The 21,163-nt window shown below is 40.5% G+C and overlaps 1 protein-coding gene across 5 annotated transcripts in view; it reads left to right on the top strand.

Annotated features, from left to right (window-relative positions):
• Positions 1–1,222: 1,222 nt before the first annotated feature.
• LUZP2 (leucine zipper protein 2) overlaps positions 1,223–21,163 on the top strand; it is a 358,273-nt gene continuing 338,332 nt past the window's right edge. For 2 of the 5 annotated variants that reach the window (XM_050955448.1, XM_050955449.1), the window contains exon 1: positions 1,225–1,502. In XM_050955448.1, the coding sequence (XP_050811405.1) occupies positions 1,441–1,502 (62 nt within the window). In that variant the 5' untranslated portion in view covers positions 1,225–1,440. Of the gene's footprint in view, positions 1,503–21,163 lie in introns of all 5 variants that reach the window. The other 3 variants (XM_050955450.1, XM_050955446.1, XM_050955447.1) reach the window with 3 other exon arrangements.

Here is a 21,163-nt window from a genome sequence, read left to right as displayed (position 1 = left end):
GGAAACACTGACTGGGGGAGAGGTTAAATTTCCTTTTTTTTTTTTTTAATCGTTGTGTGCTGTCGTTTTATTTCTCAAATGACACACACTTCACAAGTGAGTTGGATTGTATTGGTTTTATTTGTGTGTGTTGAGAAAGTCTGACTAATTGCCTGAAGGCTGGTATTGTGTTCGAGCTCCCACTCACTGCAGTTAGTGGATCTGTAATTATTGTAATGGTGTTCGAATAGCTCCCATTCTACTCAACAGGGAGCAATAGAAATGTGGGTTAAAATTTGAAAGCTTCCCTCTATCTCTATAATACATAATTGAACTTTTAAAAATTCAGATCCCTTTTATATGAGCACGTAAGTATGGAAACAACTCGAGCTCCCTTTCCTTATGACCAAAAAGCTGTTCTCATTACATAAAACTACTTTGTTTAAATTCTACACTTCTGCCATACTTTAGATGCTGAATATTTATTATATGCTGTGCACTGTAGTCTGTATCCCTTGCCGGGTAAAGATATTTAGAACTTTTTTGTTTCTGACACACACTATTTGAGAAGAGAAAGTAAGGGGCTTCATTCTTACCATCTGATGACTTTAACCCCCAAGAGAGGAAATAGCAGATTAAAATCTGAAAGCACCTCTATCAACCACTGACTTGTTTAAATCAAGATTAGAAAGTCCATAAACACAGAAAGGGGAAAAAAACCCCTAAACTGAAGCCTCTTAAGAGTTTCTCTTGACAATTAAGGTTTTGTAATGATGATGTAAGCTTTTCAAAATATATAAACCTATTTCCTCTTCTTATTTTATACTAGCATCAAGCTGTGATTGTATGAATATCAAATTAGAAAAATAAGGTTTAATTCCTACTTTGCAGAGGACAGCTTTTTCTAGGCAGGATGCATCAGGTTGATTGTCTGTTGCTTTAAATAAGTAATACCTACTTTTCTACAATGAACTTTGTACAGATCCCTTTCCTGGTAGGCAATACAACTTATAACTAGAGTAGATTTGTTTGTTTTTCTTCACTCTTCCAGGCAAAATCTACAAGACAAAGATGCACTCTTATAACCTTAGAGTTAAGTGCCAACCACTGTGTTTTCCTTCCCTAGTTGCCACTTAAACTGCTAGTACTAACAAATCCTTCAGGACATCAATAGAGTCACTGTGTTGAATAATCACAGCCTATCAGGCAGTAGGCTTGCAGCATCAGCTCTATTGCCTGTGACATCACTCCTGAAGCTCAAACCCCACTCTAAGCTCCTTTCATTAGTCAGTCTGTTGGTCTGTCTCCTTTTCCAGATCTACAGACCTTTTGCACACCGGAGCATACTGCTCTGAGAAGAGCAGCTGTGGAAATCAGAAGCAGTGAGAGAGAGAGAGAGAAGAGGATACAGAGAAAGAAACAGGAAAAAAAAAACAAAACAAACAAAAGACAATCTACAATATGAAATTCATCTCAGCTTGTTACTTGCTGCCTTTTTTCCCTGTTCTAGTTTTCAGCAGTAGGTGAGTACAGAAAGCTATTTTACTTGGAGTTCTCTTGTTTTGTCTGCTGTTCATCTTTAAGATACATTCTTCTCTTTTAAATCATAGACATTCCAGCTTCTTCTATGGTTATAAGTTCAGAGTGTTTCTTCTTCAAATTATTCCATTTCCCCTCACCTCCACCCCAGATACTTTGAGAGATTGAGTCTTTACTTGGTTACTCCAGTTTATTTATGCCCGTACCTTTTTCATAGGAAAGCTGATTGCTCTACAATAACCTAAAGCTTTTGTGATGAAACAAAATGTTTTACAACAATAAGCTTTGATATACAGTGCAATTATAACAAGGGGACTGTGTATCAGTGCAAATCAGGGAGCTAGAGAAGAGAAATTGAGATCATAATGAATGTTTTCCCCATTAGAGTGCAAAAATAAAATAAACGTTGGAACAGTCTTACTGCAGTGAGGGTTTTACATCTGAACATTGCCTATTTTAAGGTTTATTGTTTTTCATCTTAGACATAGGAAAGATGCTGCAGTGGCCGCAGGATGCCTGAAAACATGTTAAAAAGTTACTGAAATCTAGAAACATTACTGTGTACTGTGTGAGTACAATAAGCCATGGGGAAAATAGGAACATTGTCTATTACAGGTTAAAATTGGGGCTGACTATGCAGCATTCTGAGATATATAAATTTTCGTAGGAGAGAGTATGTTCACAATGCCAGAGGCATAGCGTGTGCAGCAAAGGAAAGGTAAAGCTACAACACACTATCCTACTGTCACATTGTTCACTGATGGAAAGTTAATACTGTGTACAGACCAGGTATGTCATTTTTAAATGACACTGCTGTTGACAGAAGCTTTCTAGCTTCCTGATGCTTATCAACAAATAACTGACATTTCTCTGTTTGTTAATAAACTTCTATGTCCCTGGGGCATGTAATCACAGTGTGTATGTCGGTGTGTATCAGGGAAATACGTCCATCCACTTATTCCTAGCGTCTTGCAATAAAATCTGCAGATAACAGTCCTATGGGTGATAACTTCCCATTATAAGCTCTAACTGCCCCTAATCTAAGGGATGGTGGGAGTTCATATTTAACTCATGTTTGAACATGAGTACCTCACAGCTGCAGGTGTGTGAGAGAAGAAATGGGTCAGAATGCAGAGAGTGAAGTTGCAGGCTTACCAAAGATTTGAATGTAGGTGAAATATGCCAGAGTGGTGGAATGTCTTACTCATCTTTATGTCTTTTTCAATATTTCTGATTTAGGTTTTAATATTCATCAGTCCCAATCACTGTGAATCACTCCAGTATTCTTTGAAATAACTTGCAATTCCCTTTTGAGTCTTTGTGTTGTGATTCAGTAATTATCCATGGATCCCTTTTGATTTAATAAGTAGATTGAAGAAACATTAAGTATCAGTCTTGTGAAATTCAGATGAATAATTTTACTTATCTTAAAATTGTACCTTTTTTGCTAAATTACACTGGAGTTGAGTTTAAAAGGGGGGAACTGAGAGCCAACTTTTCCAGATGTAATTTTTCATCTTAAATGGGCTTCTGAGTGAAATGCTTTATGAGGGATACATTGGCAGCCAATGTATCTGTTAGTTAAAATGAGGGAAAGAATGAGAATTATCGCATTTCCATATTTCATAAAAAACTAATATACTTTGGCAAAGGTAAAGGGGCAGATCTGACGCTGCAACCGAGAATCTGGCCCAAAAGCATTAAAAAGGATATCTGTCATCTTAAAAAGAAAAGCAGTGCTTGCATACATTTGTGAACTTCAGTAAATAGCTCATGATTTAAAATTGGATTTTACTCCCCACTGCAATTTGCTAACGTATGAATAGAAAGTTGAAGTCAACATCTGAATGCCACATGTGATCAGTGTAAATCCAGAAAAGAAATAAAAAAACTTAGATTTGAGTGGCACATGATCAGTTACAGTCCTATGTGACCTAATGTTGAAAATAAATAGCACACAAATGCAACGATTACAATTGTCAGTAAGAATCAACATTCAGGCAGAGAGATTTCAATCTAAATTCCATTTCAATTTTTAATATTAGGGTTTTGAATCATAGATTGTACAATGCAGCTGTTATTTGTGCTGTTCCTCTGAAACCATGCTGGATGTTCCATTCAACAGAAAAGTAAGTGGGACTCTAAAAGTGGGGATTTGGAGGTATACGAAAGGAAATGTCCTGTAACAATGGAACACTATATTTGAGCAATTTTTTTATTCTTCAGTTTTACTGACTATCTAAACAATGGAGCGATTTTCTTGCGATTATGATGGAAGTTAAAAAGCAATACAGTGTTATCAGTATGTCATTAACTGGGAGGAGATTGTGCTTTAATCTGTTTCATCAGAAGGCTGTTCTGTATGTTGCATTTAGTAGTTCTTGCAAACATATGGTTAATGTGTAGGCTGGAACCCAAACAGAGCAGCTTTGCAGGAACAGTTGCTTTAGCAAAAAGAGGAACCTATTATCCTGCTGTGTGAAACTGCTTAGCTCAGGCAAAGAAAAGATCATGAGTAGCAATAAGTTTTCTACCATGAGATTTCTTAAGAAGTGCTTTCCTCTCAAATTGTCGTGTATGCAGGGCAAGCTCTGTGTAACCTGTTTGCGGTTTCTGAAGTCAGTGGGCAACTGCCCACATTTCTCATCAAGTAATTGCTATTTATTTCTCTTTGGCATTTGGTGATGTCATCTTCCTTGTATCACTTCATTGTTATAGTTTTGTGAGGCCTCTGCATGTTGATTTTACTTCTGGGATTTGGTCCCAGAACAAAGTTTCAGGTGTGGTGATTACTGCACAGTTTTATTAACTGAAATGTGTAGATTTTTCATAAATATAGGGGTCCAGATCCTCAGCTGGATCTGTGCTGATACGCACCAGCTAAGGATCTGGCCCATGATGTGTCACTGCAAAGAAAACCTAAAGCTGTTGAAGCAAATATTTTTTAATAGATCCTTTTTGTTTATTTTTGGTGTTTCTCAAATCCCAGTGATTTCTCTAAATGATGATGATTTGGTGCTATGAACAATTGCAAACATCTGAGGTTTGATTTAAGATGTATTTACTACTGTAATAAGCACCATTGATTTCATTAGCTACTGCATGAGTGACAACTCCAGGATGAGGCTTATTAGAGGAGGGACCAGCAACTCTATAAAAATATCAACCCTAAGTGTACCCAAGGGGACTTCTTTTAAAGTTTGGAAAAGTTTGGATAACTCTTTTTGTTGTCAGTTTTTACATGCTTTTGTACTTCCTGCTTTTGGAAGGACCAAAATATGTTCTTGTATTTCCTATGCATCAGGAATGATGAACAAATATTATTTATACAGTGTTATATTGCAGTAGCATCCAGAGGCCTCGGTCAGGAATGGGGCCCCATTGTGCTAGATGCTATGCAAATACATATGAAGACAGTCTCTGCTTCAAAAAGCTTGCAATCTAAGGCCCCGATTCTCTAACTGACAACATGTAGGCACTCCTGAGGTCTCTTGTGAAGCCCCAGTGATCTATCTGGGTGCAAGCGTGTGCCTCTACCAGTTAGCTGCAGATTTGTGTAGTAAGTGCTGGAGATTTCACAAGATTTCTAGCCCATCTGATATAGACAAATGAGGTTTTGAATAAGTTCAGGTAAGTGCTCACTCTTCTGCATGCTTATTTAAATCTATCTTCCAAAGGCCAGATATTTAACTTTGATTTTAATGAGCATTTTGTCTAAGTCTGAACTTCAGGCACTGGCCCTAGATAGTTGAGGTTCACCCGTCATAATGAAAGCTTATATTTTCCTCTAAACTCACCTAGAACAATGTTCATGGTACTATGTTTCTGCTTGGTTATTGGAAGCCTGTTATGAAACTCAGCTGTCCCGATCCTGTGGTGGCAAATCCTTTTCTGTATAAACAGTCTGAGTGAGATCAAAACACACTGTAATTTGATTAAAATAGGATGTGACACTCAGGACCATGTCCATAAACACTGCAAAATGCAGTTTAATAACAATGTTGCTAATAAAGAAAATCATTAAATGGGTATACAAATAACAGCAGTAAAGTAAAGTCATATTAGTTTAATAGCAGGGGAATGGGTGATAGTATTTTTAATAGCACAATTCCACAGCAATCTTAAATTGCTATTGCAAAGCAGTCAGGAATTCTCTTCAGAAGAACAAACACTACCTCAGTGACTTGTGAGGGGATGAAAGTTGGTCGGTAGAGAAATGCTGGCATGCTGCTAGTGAAGGTACATATTTTGATCTGTTATGTCTCTGCTTCTAGAAGTGGCAGAAGGAGGAGTGGAGGTCTGTTGAATTCCCTTTACCTTGCAGTGCACAGGAACCTTTATCCAATGCCTAGTAGGCCTTTTCACTGGAAGTGCCACCTTGCTACCTCAGGATGTGTCTACACTGCACTTAGACACCCGCAGCTGGTCCGTGCTATCTGACTAAGGCTCACAGGGCTCGAGCTAAAGGGCTGTTTAACTGCAGTGTAGACATGCAGGCTTAGCCCTCGTCCAGACTAACCCGCGGCATCGGCGGGTTAAAATCGATTGCTCGGGGATCGATATATCGCGTCTAGTCTGGACGCGGTGTATCGATCCCCGAGCGCGCTTACATCGATTCCGGAACTCCATCAATCCGAACGGAGTTCCGGAATCGACACGGAGAGCCGCGGACATCGATGCCGCGCCGTCCAGACTGGTGAGTACCTTGATTTTAGAAATTCGACTTCAGCTACGTTATTCACGTAGCTGAAGTTGCGTATCTAAAATCGATTTTAATTCCTAGTCTGGACGTGGCCTTAGGCTGGAGCCTGAACTCTGTGACCCTCCAACCTCACAGGTCCTAGTGCCTGGGCTCTAGCCCAAGACTGAACATCTACACTGCAGTTAAACACCTCTTAGCCTGTGTCCCAGGAGCCCAAGTCAGTTGTCATGTACCAGTCAGGGGTTTTATTTAATGGCATTGTTGACATACCCTTAAAGGTTGAATTTGCTCTCTCCATTGCTCATCAGTATTCACAGCACTTGTTTTCTTTGGTGTCTATTGTTAGGTAATATGTAGGTGGTACTTGGAATATTCTTTTTCCTTCAGCAGATACATTTGAAGTATTCCCACTGTTAAATCTGGTAGAATGTTAAATGTGGATGCCCTAGAGTTTATTAGATTGATGATAAAAGCAAAATATTTAAAAAGTTTCTCCTACATTAAAATCTTCCCTGCGTTGTAAACATTCATTATGCTGTTACTGGAAGATGACAGTGACTAGAAAGGGCCCCTTCCTGCTCTTCTAGGTAGAAAAACAAGCCTCAGACATGCTTGGTATCAGATAGTGCTGACTACCCAAAGGCTGCTCTCTCAGAGGGCACAATCTTGGAGTACGTGAGTGCCCTTCCTTTCCTATGATGGCAGGCTTGGTGTGTAGGAAAGTTCTGGAGACAAGTAATCTCGGAGAGGAACTACCATGTTAGCAGGAAAGAGCAGCTGATATGTCCATAGGATTTGTGAGTAATAGAGACCATCTTTATGTTGGCACACAAAGCTAGTGGGAGATCAATTAAATGCTGCATCCGGAGGTGGTCCTGCTCCTTGAGAAAGATGAGGCTGTAGTGTTTCCAGATGGTGTATATTAACCCTGTAATTTCTGAGAGAGAGCACTGAACTATATTTATATCTATTTACGTGCTCCCATCACTGTATCATCCAAGTATCTCTCAAGCATTCATTCATTTATGCTCACAGCACCCCTCTGCTGAAGGGAAGCGTTATCTCCATTTTACAGATGGGGAACTGAGACACATAGAAGTTAAGTGACTTGCCCAAGGTGTGTCAGTTTTTTGCAGAGTTGTCAGTTGAACTCATATCATTGAACCTCAATCCCGTGCGATAACAACAAACCATCCTTCTTTCCTTTTGACTGTACATTGAATGGCAGCATAACTTTACTCCTATTTTTTGCCATATTTTTGAACTCCTCCAGCCCAACACACCCTCACTCAGAAAAGAGTGATCTCATTGATGTTACCTCCTCCACCATCTATCCACTATCTATCCAGCCACCCATCCTGGTATTAGAGTGCCTTCTATTCTGAATAAGGCATACATGGGTTTATGGTGTAGTGGGTGACCACTGTAATTACTGCTGCTGTATCTATTATAACCTATCATACTTTCAATAACTCTTACGGTTCTTGTTAATTGCTTCAGTAGTGGGAGAAGAGAAAATAATTATTTCATCATTATTGCTGCTGGTAGGCAACAGGATTTCTTTTAGAGTACTATATGGCAGTTGGATTAGAGTATTTGGTGCTACATTTCAGGTGCTTAGGTGGCTTCATTGACATGGGCCACAGGAGTGACAGCAGTAGAGGCAGTTCCTGTGGATCCCTAACTTAGAATTGCTAGGTGAACCGTAACAACTTCCTGAACCTATGATGGTAGGAGTCAGGGTAATAAATTGTGTACAACATGTATATCTTCTTGATTTTTTTCCCCATCCCTGCTTCATAATTTTGGACTGACTTTTCTGTTTGATGTTTTGTTACAGATTAGCTTGTGGCATTGGGCAGGAGAAAAGTGAGACTTCACTGAAATGTAAATGAGAGAAGAAAAAGTGTGAGAAATTGAATCGACAAGGTGGTAGTAAAGGATGTGCTTGAGGTAGCTTTAGATTGGTTGTTGAGGGAGAGTAGTTTGTTCCTCCTGGTACAGCAAATTAATATGTATTGAATGTGCAAACAGAAGTTTCCAAGTGTGTGTGGGGAGGGGCAATCCTATTTTTTTGCTCACATTTCACTTCCTAGGTCTTAGAAGGTAACATTTCTTCAAGAGGGGACAAATCCTAGTCCCAGAGTGGTATTTATTGCTGAAATGGATCAGCTTCACATTTAATACTCATCTTCAGTACTGAAATAGCTACAAAGGCCATTGTACTTTCTGTTGGGGCAATGGACAGGAGATCCACCAGTTCTGGCTCAGATCTACCCACACAGAGCCCCTAAAAATGCATGAGTTCCTGACATCTTCCCTTGTTCTCTTGTATTGAAACTTCCATACACATGGAAGGGGCTGGACCCACCCTTTAGTCCAGAATACTCAAAGTGCTCTGCACCTCCAATCTGTATCAGACTTTTCCAAGTGCTCAGCTCCTATTTTGGTATAAAAATAAATGGCCAGATTTCCTCCTCATGTTGACTGATGAGCACCTTTAAAAATCTGGCCATGAGTATCACAAAGGAGAGCAGAGCACTTCTGAAAATCAGACTCCTTATTTAGGTACCTGATTTTAAGTGCTGAGGTCTTTTGAAAATATGGCCCTGGACACTCTCAGAAAAATCTGGTCTCATGTCTTTTGTTTTATTCTTGGTTAAGGATATTTGGCTTAATGGAAAGGGTGCAGCATTAGAAATGACATTGTAACCATGGTGCCCAGATAGCGTGAGGTTGTAAAAACAAAACAAACTCCAGTATTCCTGCTTTCCTTATTGCCATTGAGTTAAGGATCTCTGACTTTGCAGACTGTCCAGTTTGTGATATTTAATGCAATGAAAATCCATACCAACATAGTGATTTCTGTTGACTCTCTGCAGTTAGTCTGGAATGAGTGTATTTTTTCGCACATCATTCCAAGTAAATGCATAGTGAATACAGACTGCTCTGCAATTGCTGCTTTATTTACTTGGAAAATAGCTATTTGCTGTTCATTATACACAAACATGCAGTATTTTGCTCAGAAAAGTTTGTGAATCCAGGCATTTAATATTTTTTTCCTTTAAATCATATGCCTTTCCTCTCTCCCACCTTTAGAGGGTCCCAGTTCTTACTCTAGCTCCTCCCAAATGAACAGTTGACATCTGAGGTCTTTGTGCCAAAAAAGAATTTGAAGACCAGCTAGTCAAAAACTCAAAAACTAATAACAATTTTTGTAAAGTATGTCAGAAGCAAACAACCAGTGGACAGTTGAAGAGCACTGTAAAGGGGCACTCAAGGACGATAAGGCCATTGCAGAGAAATTAAATGAATTCTTTGCATCGGTCTTCATGGCTGAGGATGTGAGGGAGATTCCCAAACCTGAGCCATTCTTTTTAGGTGACAAACCTGAGGAATTGTCCCAGATTGCATTGTCATTAGAGGAGGCTTTGGAACAAATTGGTAAACTAAACAGTAATAAGTCACCAGGACCAGTTGGTATTCACCCAAGAATTCTGAAGGAACTCAAATTTGAAATTGCAGGATTACTAACTGTAGTCTGTAACCTATCGTTTAAATCAGCTTTTGTACCAAATAACTGGAGCATAGCAAATGTTATGCCAATTTTTAAAAAGGGCTCTAGAGATGATCCCAGCAATTATAGGCTGGTAAGTACCAAGAAAACTGGTTGAAACTATAGTGAAGAACAAATTTGTCTGACACATAGATTACCAAAATTTGTTGAGGGAAGAGTTGCCATGATTTTTGTAAAGGGAAACCATGCCTCACCAATCTACTAGAATTCTTTGAAGGAGTCAAAAAGCATGTGGACAAGGGGGATCCAGTGGATATAGTGTACTTAGCTTTTCAGAAAACCTTTTGACAAGGTCCCTCACCAAAGGCTCTTAAGCAAAATAAGCTGTCATGGAATAAGAGGGAAGGTCCTCTCAATGATTGGTAACTGGTTAAAAGATAAGAAACAAAGGGTTTCAGAATGGAGAGAGATGAAAATCTATTTCTATCTCAGAGTTAAATGGTCCATCAGGTAGCTTGAACCAATTCTCTGGCAGGGACCAAAACCTTTTTTTTTTTTTTTTGACCCTAAGTTCAATAGGGAGCCTGTATGGGGCCATGAGAACTGGCGTGATGTGCTTGCAACAGCCAGCATTGCTGAGTAAGCGGGCTGCCGTATGAATCCAGTTGTAGCTTTTTGTAAAGTTGGCACTTTCATTCCTATTAATAATATATCACATTAATATACTTTGGGAATCAAAGATGTGTGGATCACCCTGGCAAAGTCGAGGTCTGATAAGAGAGGTCATGTTGGTATAGTGAGTTGGAAGTGGAAATAGGTGTGTTTGCAGACATAACTATTTGAATATATTTAGTTGCAGTGGGTAGTTCAAAAGGACCAGTAGGCTATGTAACATCTAGACAATCTGAGAACTGATGTTTTAGTGGTGAGTTCTTTCCTGTGCCTGTACCACCTCCCTCTTTCTAGAGGTTAGCTTCAGCCAGCTGCTTTTTATGCAGGTGCTGATGTTTTCCAGGCATGTTGAAAGCTGGGAGATAGTTCTATTTGTGCTAGACAAATAGGAGACATGAAGGTGGTATAAGAGATGATAGGGTCGAAGTCAGACTAGCTTTCGTGATGTGCCAATGGCCCCAAAGGATCACAAATGTAACTAGGTATAGCTATGAAAACACACAGGTATAAGACTTGCTGAATAAGGAAATGTCTTTTTTTTTCTATTCTGAAGTCCCTTTCCCCATCCTCCCACATACTATTATCATGTTATAATTATTGATGGCCACTATTGCTGCAACCAATATAAAAAAAACCTAGTTTGAATATCTTCACGTATTTTCCAACAGATTTTGTTTAGACCTTTCTGTAAGTTCACTGTATGTCCATCATTTGTTAGTTACTGTCTTTGTTTTCTCTTTTTATATAGAAATGTCAGCATCCCCAATTAAAAGAAGACTTTAAAAATAAATGAGTGGTAAAAGCCAGTCGCACAATTTGGAGATGAATGTACTTGTCAGAACTGAAATCTTTGACTTTAAGTGCGTCTGCATTACAGACTTGCATGTAGTGTAGACAAGCTGCCTTATGTCTACCAGGCCTAATATTTTTATGTCTCCCATTTGAATTTGAAAGAAATGGGAGAGGAACAAAAACTGCCCCTATGGTATTATCTATACAAATTCACACCTTTTATATGTGAAGGTATATGCAAAAGTAAAGGGCTTATTTGAAAGAAACAGGTGTCATTGGATTTGTACTAAAGCCTTCAAAAAAACTGGAAATTCTGAACAAGCACAATTATATATTTTTATTTTGGCAGCTGAGAAAGGATAGTTCTAAAACCATCTAAAATTCATATTGCTTTTTCACTCTTAGTAAATACATCTCACAGGTCTTTTATGCTCCCACATATATTCAAGTTTCATGAGTGACACTGACCTTTAGGTCTTAGAAGGCCTGTGCTCACTACACCACACTAGATTTTGTATCTTTTAGGCTCTTTTTATTAGGAACTTTGCAATGGTGGTTGGGGCATGGAAACTACTCCAGTGAGGGGATTTTTCCCATTACTTCTCATTTTTCACTAGCTATCCTAGCTATTAATTGTTCTCCCCTCATTAGTGGGTGGTCATAACAAGCTGGAAGTGAGGAAGAATCTAGCTGGTGTGAATCTCTCACATTAGATGTACATCACTTACTAAAGCTGGCAGTGAACATTCAGGTACTGTATATGGAGTGATGAATTAACCCTTAGTATTGCCCTGGACTGAAGCTAAAGTTGTTGGCCGCAGCTCACTGCATTTGTTCTCAGTTGAAAAACTTTTTTTTAAAATCCTGGTGCAGAACATTTTCATTGTTTTTGCAGATTTGAGGAATGCGCATTTGTTAGATTTAAGCTCCCAGAATGAATCAAGCACAGGAGCCAAGGGTTGCCCTCCACCTACACAGGGTTACTCCCACCTGAAATCAATGGGGCCATGATTTCATCTGTGTTTTAGGCTTTAAACTTGTCACTAGTATGAGAGCGATTATTGCCATGATTGAATGCTAAGAATTACTAATATTATGTACCTTTTAAGACCCATCTTAAATTATTCACATCAGAAGAACCTGAATAAAGGAAGCTCTGGATGAAACATTGATCAGGAAAAAGCAGGGAGTGGAGGGTGAGGGGGAAAGGGAATAGGAAAAAATACAAATGTTTTGAATCTTGATCACTGGTAAAATCTGATGTAACTCCACTGAATTATGGAATTATCCCAGATTTACATCAGTGTAACTGAGATCAGCATTCGTCCCAATGACTTTGCATTTGCGGGGTTCAGATTGCTGCAAGCTGTTGAGAGAGACAGAAGCAAGAATCAGCTATTTTCATAGTAGAATATATGTGTGTATTTGTTGATATTCAACATCAAACTATTTTTTTTAAAGGAGTCATGAAAAAAATCACTGAAACTATCACCTTAGTGGAAATGATCATCTTAGAGAGAGGTGTTTTAAAAGTTTTGCCAGTTAATGTTTCTCATGCTCTTATGTCTCTCTAATAATCTCTCCATTAATCTATGAAGAGATACTGTAATTAGTTTCTGTAACCAAATAATACATTTATTTTGAGTGCAGAATAATATTTAAGATGAACATGCTGCTGTGTAAAGCAGCTTCTACACATATTGAGAACTTGAGATATAATCATGGCAATTACTGTAAGAAAATTGTTTTCAAATACATGCTGTCTCTAAGGCTGACTGAGACGCTTTGGACATTGTCCTTAAAATGGTTGTGCTCACAAGTGTATTATTACTCCCATGGAGGAACACACTAAGGCTGCAGGAGAAAATAAAATTTGCAGTCATAACAGAATCCAAGAGCGGACCTTCAGATTGCGCCAAGACTTTTCCCATTTTAGCTTTATATTACTGTTTGTGTATCTTTATGGCTCAGATACTTTATTTTGTATACAGTGTCCGTATGAGGACAGAGTTGGAGCCTATTTCACAGTCTATTTTAGAGCAGTGGTTGATTCCCTGATTTGAGATACTAAGGAACAAAACAGAAAGAGCTTGCCTCCATTAAGAGAAATAGCAATTGATTTCGGAGTGCATCTATCCCATCCAGAGGAACAATGGGCTACCAGTAAAATTTTAGATGGCTGAGAAGAGAGGGATAGAGAAACAAAAACAATAACAGTGACAGGAAAGTTTGTATTATTCGGCAGATACATGTCACTGGGAGCATTGACGGGCCTAACATGGCTCCACAGCAGTGAAACTTGTAGTAGGCAGTAGTTTTAAATCAGTTATTTGATCAGCTTGAGTAATTACTCACCAAAATACCCATTTTACACCTTTTATGGCCTTATTGTACCATCAGCTTAAAATGGGATTTAATTTTGACTTTTTTTGAAATGGCACTGCAGTATGTTATTGCCAAACTGTTTTATACTATGTATTAAACTTATTTTGTGACTGAAGAAAGATTATTTTAACATGAAGCCCTTTGAGATTATAGTAAGTAAGACAAAACACCTCTCTGGGTAAAGCTGTATTCTTAGTCTTTGTTCTTTCAAACAGAAAAGGGTAACAAAAGTAAATGCTAATATTATTTCATTAAAAGCACAAAATAGCTTTCAATTTAGGCTTAAAGGTTATGTTCTTTAAAGAAAGCTAAAGGGTTTTTATGCACACACTGCAGTGTGAGGGCTTCATTCACCGCTGAGTCACTTCCCATTTTATGGTGATGTAAACTTATTGTAATCAGTAGAGTTACACCAGTGCAAAAGTGGAGTAAAAAAGTGGTGAATCAGCCCCCAATTTAGCAATGGCCTAACTGAAACAGTTGTTATGAGCGTCAATTCAGTTAAGCATCTAAAGAACTGGGTACAGAATTTCCTGTCCATCAGGTGTAGCTCCATTGATGTCATGGAGCTACTCACAGGTATAAATCAGCTGTGACAATTGAATTAGGCCTCTGATGTTTATCTGAGCACCCTTGACCCAGAAGTTTCACAAGGTTCAGGTTTCCTTGTGTGAAATTTCTATTGCTACTTAAATTTTAAATAGGCAACAATACAAGAAATTTAAGCCCAGTAGGTATTTCTGCTTTTTGTTTTAGCAGGAGCGCAGAAGTTCAGCAACAAAACCTTTTATTTTAAGAGATTTTCTGTAAGTACTCCAGAGAGCTCCATGCCTGACTACATCTCAGTCCGTCCGTCCGTCCTTCCTTCCTTCCAAGCCTTCTGTTCACTACTGGGAGGTCTGATTCAACAACAGAAGTCAGTGCAGTTTCACTGATGTTCAGCTTGTGTAACAGGACAGAGAATCAGGTCTTGTATGTTCTACTCAGGTCTCTTGCCTTTAGGGGAAATTTATTCCTGTGCTGGTGCTGAGACAAGCAGGGCTGATGTGGGGATAGTGGACATGACTTGCATTTTCTTGAATCCAAGGTTGTTGGGAGCCAGATTGTTTTTGTGCAGGTCAGGGCTGCCCTGATTGATGCTCTAATTTATGTCTAGGCACTAATGTTCCTGAACCCTTGACCACTCCCCTCTTCATGAGTCCTTGACCACTCCCCTTTTCTGTCTCAACAGGCATGCAGGCCTGCCTGCAAAATTCCTGCAGCAGGGCTATTCTTGGGGGGGCCCATGTGGCTGCTTTGCAGTCACTTCATGTAAGATAATCTGCTCAAAGAGGCTGCAGGACTCATTAAGTCCTTCATCGCCTCCCACTCTCAACTAACTTCACATGAGCTTTCATGTTGTCACTGTACTGTGAAATGTCACCCATGTGTCTCGGAAAACACTTGCTGAGGGGTTCCAGGTAGGGGGGCAGGTGCTGACTGGCTAATACAATGCGAGGGATTTAATCTGGAGCAAGGGCCATATTGATTCTCCTTTAGCTCTGTTCCTGCAGGGATTTTACTGATGGGTCCTGGGCTCTTGGAATAGGCTGAGGTCCCTGCCCTTGAGCACCCTTTGTCCTCATCACAAGGTGCAGGCAGGGCTAGGACTTCAAAAGAGCTGATTCTGGGGTTTAGGCTGAGGAGAGCCTACCCCGAGTTGTGTGTTGTATGGTAGGAGTCCTGTAACATGTGCACTGGAACCACTTAAATGCTTGGTATAAGGGAGTATGGGTGATGGGCAGGTAGCACCCCTCTCCTGTGTTTAATTTTTTTAATAAAAAATCAATCCACGTGTCTATCCTTGTTTTGAGTCTGTATGCAGATCAATAGCCTTCTGATTAAGGTACTTATGACATTCTGGGGTGCAATCCAGACCAGAGAGGGGTTGTCACTCCCACCCTGCAACTTTGCCTCACAATGCTTTGCTGCTGTAGCTCCAAGTGTGCTGCCCACAGTGTGCTGCCCACATACAGATCACACCCTGAGTGTCTGTGTATAGCCACAGCCCTAGTCCAGAAGCTCTGAGCCCAGCAATTCCCCCCCCCGCAAAATGTGTGTTCTGCACTGTCCAGCACTCTCCTTGACTGTCCAGATATATTAGGTCCATTGCAACTCTAAGGGGATCAATATACAACAGTTTGCTACTTTTAAAATTGAATTCAGTTTAAAGACAACACTGGATTAGTTTTAATTAAAGAATAAAACAAGTTTATGGGCCTACAAAGAGAGAGATTTTAAGTGAGTACAAGTATAAGGGGTTAAAATCAGAAATGGTTTCAAGAGAAATAAAGATAAGATGTTTTCTAAACTTAACAAACTAGACTTGGTCAAGGTGATATTCTTACTATATGTTCCCAGCATTACTGCTGATCAGATTTCAGGCCAGATTCTCCCCCAAAGTCCATAGGGCTGGGGCTGTTTCTTTTGTTGCCTTAGGGGAAGGAGAGAGAGAGAGAGAGAGACTGGGGGTGTTTCTTCCCCCACTTGTATAGTTGTCATTCTTTCAAATGCATTTTCCTGAGGGTTACCACTAAATAATGTTGGTTCCCACTGTGAGGGTGGAGTCAAGGAGTGTGCTTTCTACTGCTAAGATGCAGATCTGTTTGTTCCTGACCCCCTTCCTTGCCAAAGGATGCCCACTTCATAGGTGGTTTGTGCATCAGCTTTGACCTCTGGCTAGAGGTGTCAGCTTGTCTTTTGTCTGAGAAACAGGTTTATCCACTCCCCAAATTTGTCTGGTAAACACACTTCAGTCATGATTTCACCTTATGTTCATAACTTTACGTATGATGTTGCTACATGGATTTCACCATGATATTGAACAGCAAGTTATTAGTTTTCAAATGATACCATACAAGGCATATTTTGTACAAAGATTATTATAATGGTGTGTAGGGTGTAAACACAGGCATGCATTCAGTCACGGTATCCCAAACAACTTGCCTTTCTTCCTTTTATATCTTGTTCTGAAACTGCTCTCCCTCAGTCAATAAAATCTGAGGGATAACATTGGTATACTCTCTTTTTATTTGATTTCTGAACTGTCTCTATTTCTGGCCTCGGTCTAAAGCTCTTAAGGGAGGGCTGGCTCCTGCTTTTTTGCCGCCCCAAGCAGCAAAATAAAAAAAAGCCACAATCGGTGGCACTTCGCTGGCAGCTCTACCACTCGGCATGATTCTTCGGTGGCAATTCGGCAGTGGGTTCTTCCCTCTGAGAGGGACCGAGGGACCTGCCATCAAATTGCTGCCGAAGACCCGGACATGCCGCCCCAAGGACCTGCTTCCTGCGTGGTGCCTGGAGCTGTCCCTGTCTTAAGAACTGCGATTTTTGTCCTTTCTTAGTTTAGTTTAGTTGTTGTGATGCAGCCTCTCTCTCATTAAATGTATTTTGAATTTACTCTGGAAAATTGTGGGATAGAGTTGGTTATTGTTGTTGTCAGAGGTGTTGTTAGAAGCACTACCGGTGTGGTGCGGTGCTCTGCTCTCTCCTTGTTAGTATTACTCAGCTGCGTGCGTGTGTTCCCTCTTGTGCTGTCCCAGCTCTGCAGATAGCTGACACAGCAGACCCGAAGAGAACCCCCAATAACCACAGAGTCTAGTAAGGTACGAAGGCACGTCGGCCAGGTTTATTGTGCTCGGACACACTTGCAGGGTCCCCGTAGATTACTTAGTCTACCGGGCATACTGCGACAGAGTGCCTCTTGGCAATGGACTCAGCTCAGTTAGTGGCGGGACTTTCCACTGCCCCCTAGGCCGGACAAAGACATCACCCCAGGGATACATTTTTATACACAGGTACAAACAAGTTACACATCACTCCTGACGTATTGAGGTGCAACCCCTCTACGCAGTAAGGTGCCGCCTCTCACCTTGTAAATGTTGGTTCTATCAAAACAACTCTATCCATCATATTACCCTTTTGCCCCTGTCATTGGGGTGGGTCGGCCTGTTCCTTGTTATCTGTGTGGAATGTGCAAGTATGTGAATGTTCTGATCTCTAGTGTTCAGTACCTTTTAGGTACGTATCTTCTTGCAGCATCAGCCCTTTCCTTTCCAGCTTCTGCGAGCAGGGCCTGCCTCTGGCTCACAGCTTCACATTGCTTTATGTTAGCAAAGTCTTGACCATTACTTTAGTTCAGGCCTCAGGCTTCATACTGGGCCTTTATCAGGGCCTTCACTTACTACAATTGTGTGTCTTTCTGTTGTGCTCTCATTGTGAATCTTCTAACCCTCTCGTGTTAATGTTTCCAACAATGTAAATTGCAAATGGAACTGGGCTCTTCTGCTCAATATAAGTACCCCATTTGATGATAATGCCAGTGCTAAATTGGTTGGTATGAACTTGAAAAGTACTTTACTAATTTGTCTTCTGGTGTGTAGAAAGGGGTAGAAATACATGTAATACTTTCAAGTTGAGTTAATCTTTCTCTGGGACAATCCAGAACAATGACTATATATCAAGTAAAGCAGCTGTTTTGTTAGGGACCTATCTGTACACAATGAGCTGTACACTAGAATTGAACAATAATCCAATTCTAAGCACAATCTAAATATTTCAGAATTTAAATTATAGTTATTTCTGTGTCCCTGCAGAATAAGCAGATACACTGTAGACGACTGACAACATTTAACACTGAAAAGTCACAACCTAGTTACTTCCTAAGTATAAGAAATAAGATGTGGCACAGCTTTTCAGATATCATGCGATAGATTTGGTCCAGATCTTTAGGTGATAGCTGTAAATGTAAACCACTTGAGAATCTGTCTTGTTAACTGTAAATAAGGACTTCTTAGTGAGCACATTGTCTTTGCCTTTTCAATTGTCATGTTCTTTATCTTGCTCCAAAATAAATGCTTGAGATTGCAGTCTCACGTTGGACTATCACTGTTCTGCATCTTCATAGTCCCAAAATATAAACTTTTTTATGTTATGATTACTAGGCATACTTACCCCAGCCTCCCTCCTGTTCTCTCTGTCCCACATCTACAGCTCCTTCTGTTTACATCCCTGTTTGTTTCATAGCAGGCAGGAGCATAGTGCTCCTTCAGTATTAGGACTTAATGATATATGGATAGACTCATAGACTCTAGGACTGGAAGGGACCTCGAGAGGCCATCGAGTCCAGTCCCCTGCCCTCATGGCAGGACCAAATACTGTCTAGACCATCCCTAATAGACATTTATCTAACCTACTCTTAAATATCTCCAGAGATGGAGATTCCACAACTTCCCTAGGCAATCTATTCCAGTGTTTAACTACCCTGACAGTTAGGAACTTTTTCCTAATGTCCAACCTAAATCTCCCTTGCTGCAGTTTAAGCCCATTGCTTCTTGTTCTACCAGTGGAGGCTAAGGTGAACAAGTTTTCTCCCTCCTCCTGATGCTACCCTTTTAGATACCTGAAAACTGCTATCATGTCCCCTCTCAGTCTTCTCTTTTCCAAACTAAACAAACTCAATTCCTTCAGCCTTCCTTCATAGGTCATGTTCTCAAGACCTTTAATCATTCTTGTTGCTCTTCTCTGGATAGAGATGAGGTTAAATGGGAACTGGCAGAATGGGCTGCTTTATGCTGGACATAGTGTTATCCATCATGTTCTGTTTTCCTGAGCATGTGCCATCTCCTAATGATTGAAGGAATTGGCATTTATTAGGCCAGATTCTCAGATGGTCTAAATTGTTGTTGCGTGGCTGATTTTTGCCAGGATCTTGCCTTCTATTTGAGGTCACATGATTTGTTTTAACCAACTAATTAATAGATAAAAATCAAGAGACCTAGGCATTCAGATATCATAATGATGAGAATGCTACAAAAATCTGTATAGATGAGACATCTATGAGGGCAGATTCTCTTGTAGTGCCCTGATTCTCAAGGCCAGGCTCTCTCTGAAAATGCATGTGTCATAATGGCCCCTAAACCAGTGGTGGGCAGGCCTACCAGAGTGGAGCGATGCCACACCACTTCCCTGCCTGCTGCCTTCTGTCAGCAACCTATCTTGTACAAGGGGAAGGACAGGGCCCATATCTGGAATAGATGCACTAGCAGGGAGTTCTCCTCCAACAGGGGATTACGTGCTGGTGGTTAATCTCCTTTATACCACCTCGAGGGTGCAGATGGGTTGGATCTCAGAATAGAATGTCGCACTGTATATGTGCACATGCATATAGAATGACAGCTTCACCACTTTCATCTTGCCAGTTGTTCCTTAGTTAAGAGTAAATAAATAAACATGTCTATTTATTCCCTATCACAAGTAGAATACTTAGTGTTTCATTAGCAATAAGTGATGCAGCATGCAAACAGGCATTGTTGTGGGTCAGAGATCTTTACTTAATATGGACACTTTGCTGAGTATTACATGCAGAGAGGCCTGTGTTTATTTGGTAGCAACCTGACCCAGCTTGTACTCCTGAGCTGCTGATGTCATACCAACTAGGTCCCTCCTGAAATCTGACCCTTCTTGTGAAGTTCTGACATGGTGAATACTTAGAAAAAATTTCCAGCTCCCTTAGATAACTATGTGAATTATAAAATTGCATGGACGTGTGCACATTTGTATGTGTTGGCTATTAGTCATATTTTCTTCCATTTCGATAACTATAGCGTTTTTGGTAATATATCTGTTACCAAGATGGTATAATCTGCCTGGTAATTATTCACATGCTTTCACCTTGAGCAGCAGAAAAGCAGAACCTATTGTTTCAATTGGAAATGCCAATTTATATTGCCAGGTGAAAACTGAAATCCTGAGATTTCCCTCCTCAATACAGGTACATGCATTGTTGTATGGGTGTAACCCTTCTGCCCCTCTGAGTTGGCAGCAACAAGGGCCGGGTTCAGTATCCAGGGGTTCCGTTTCGATAACACAATGCATGACCGGCTCGAGCCCCCACCCAGTGACCTGGGACACTTACATACCACGCCCTCCTGGGTGCCTCTAGGAGGCAATACTTCTCTTCTCGCAAGCACGGAGTCTGAGTGTAGCAAAATCCTTTTAATAAAGGAAAGAAACAATGCGGCATCCCATTGGAGAAACACCACAAACAGGATTATAACACAAACCATAAACAAAACCCACCTCCAAGTACATTTGTCCTTTCCCCTTTAGGGTCTTAAGTCCAATTACCCCAAAGTCCAACAACCCAAAAGTCTCTGGTCAGTGCCACCCCAGAATTCAAGAGTTTATCTGCTGAGTTTTACCCCCCCAGCCTGGATGGAAAGTGTGGGGGGGGAGTCCACACAGGGTGTTAAGGGGCACCTTACGTGGGCCAGGGCCAACCGCTCCACCTCTCTGTGAAGTTCTGCTGCAGCCTTCACCATGCTGTGCCGCTCCTTCAGCTGTCACTGCAAACCACTTCACTCTGCTTACTGTTCCATGGGCTGCTCCAACACGCTGCAAACTGCTCCGCTCTGCCAGCCGCTTAACAGTAGGTCTTCAGGCTCCCCCACAGGTTAACACAGCACTCAAGTGATCTCAGCTCAGCCCCTTCAGTGATTTCAGCTTTTAGTAGGGGAGCCCTGGTGTTGGTGCACCAT

This window comes from Gopherus flavomarginatus, chromosome 5 (assembly GCF_025201925.1).
Source record: "Gopherus flavomarginatus isolate rGopFla2 chromosome 5, rGopFla2.mat.asm, whole genome shotgun sequence".
In the NCBI taxonomy this organism is placed as follows: Eukaryota; Metazoa; Chordata; order Testudines; family Testudinidae; genus Gopherus; species Gopherus flavomarginatus.
The sequence above is the reverse complement of the archived record's forward strand: the minus strand, read 5'-3'. Positions and strand labels throughout refer to the sequence as shown.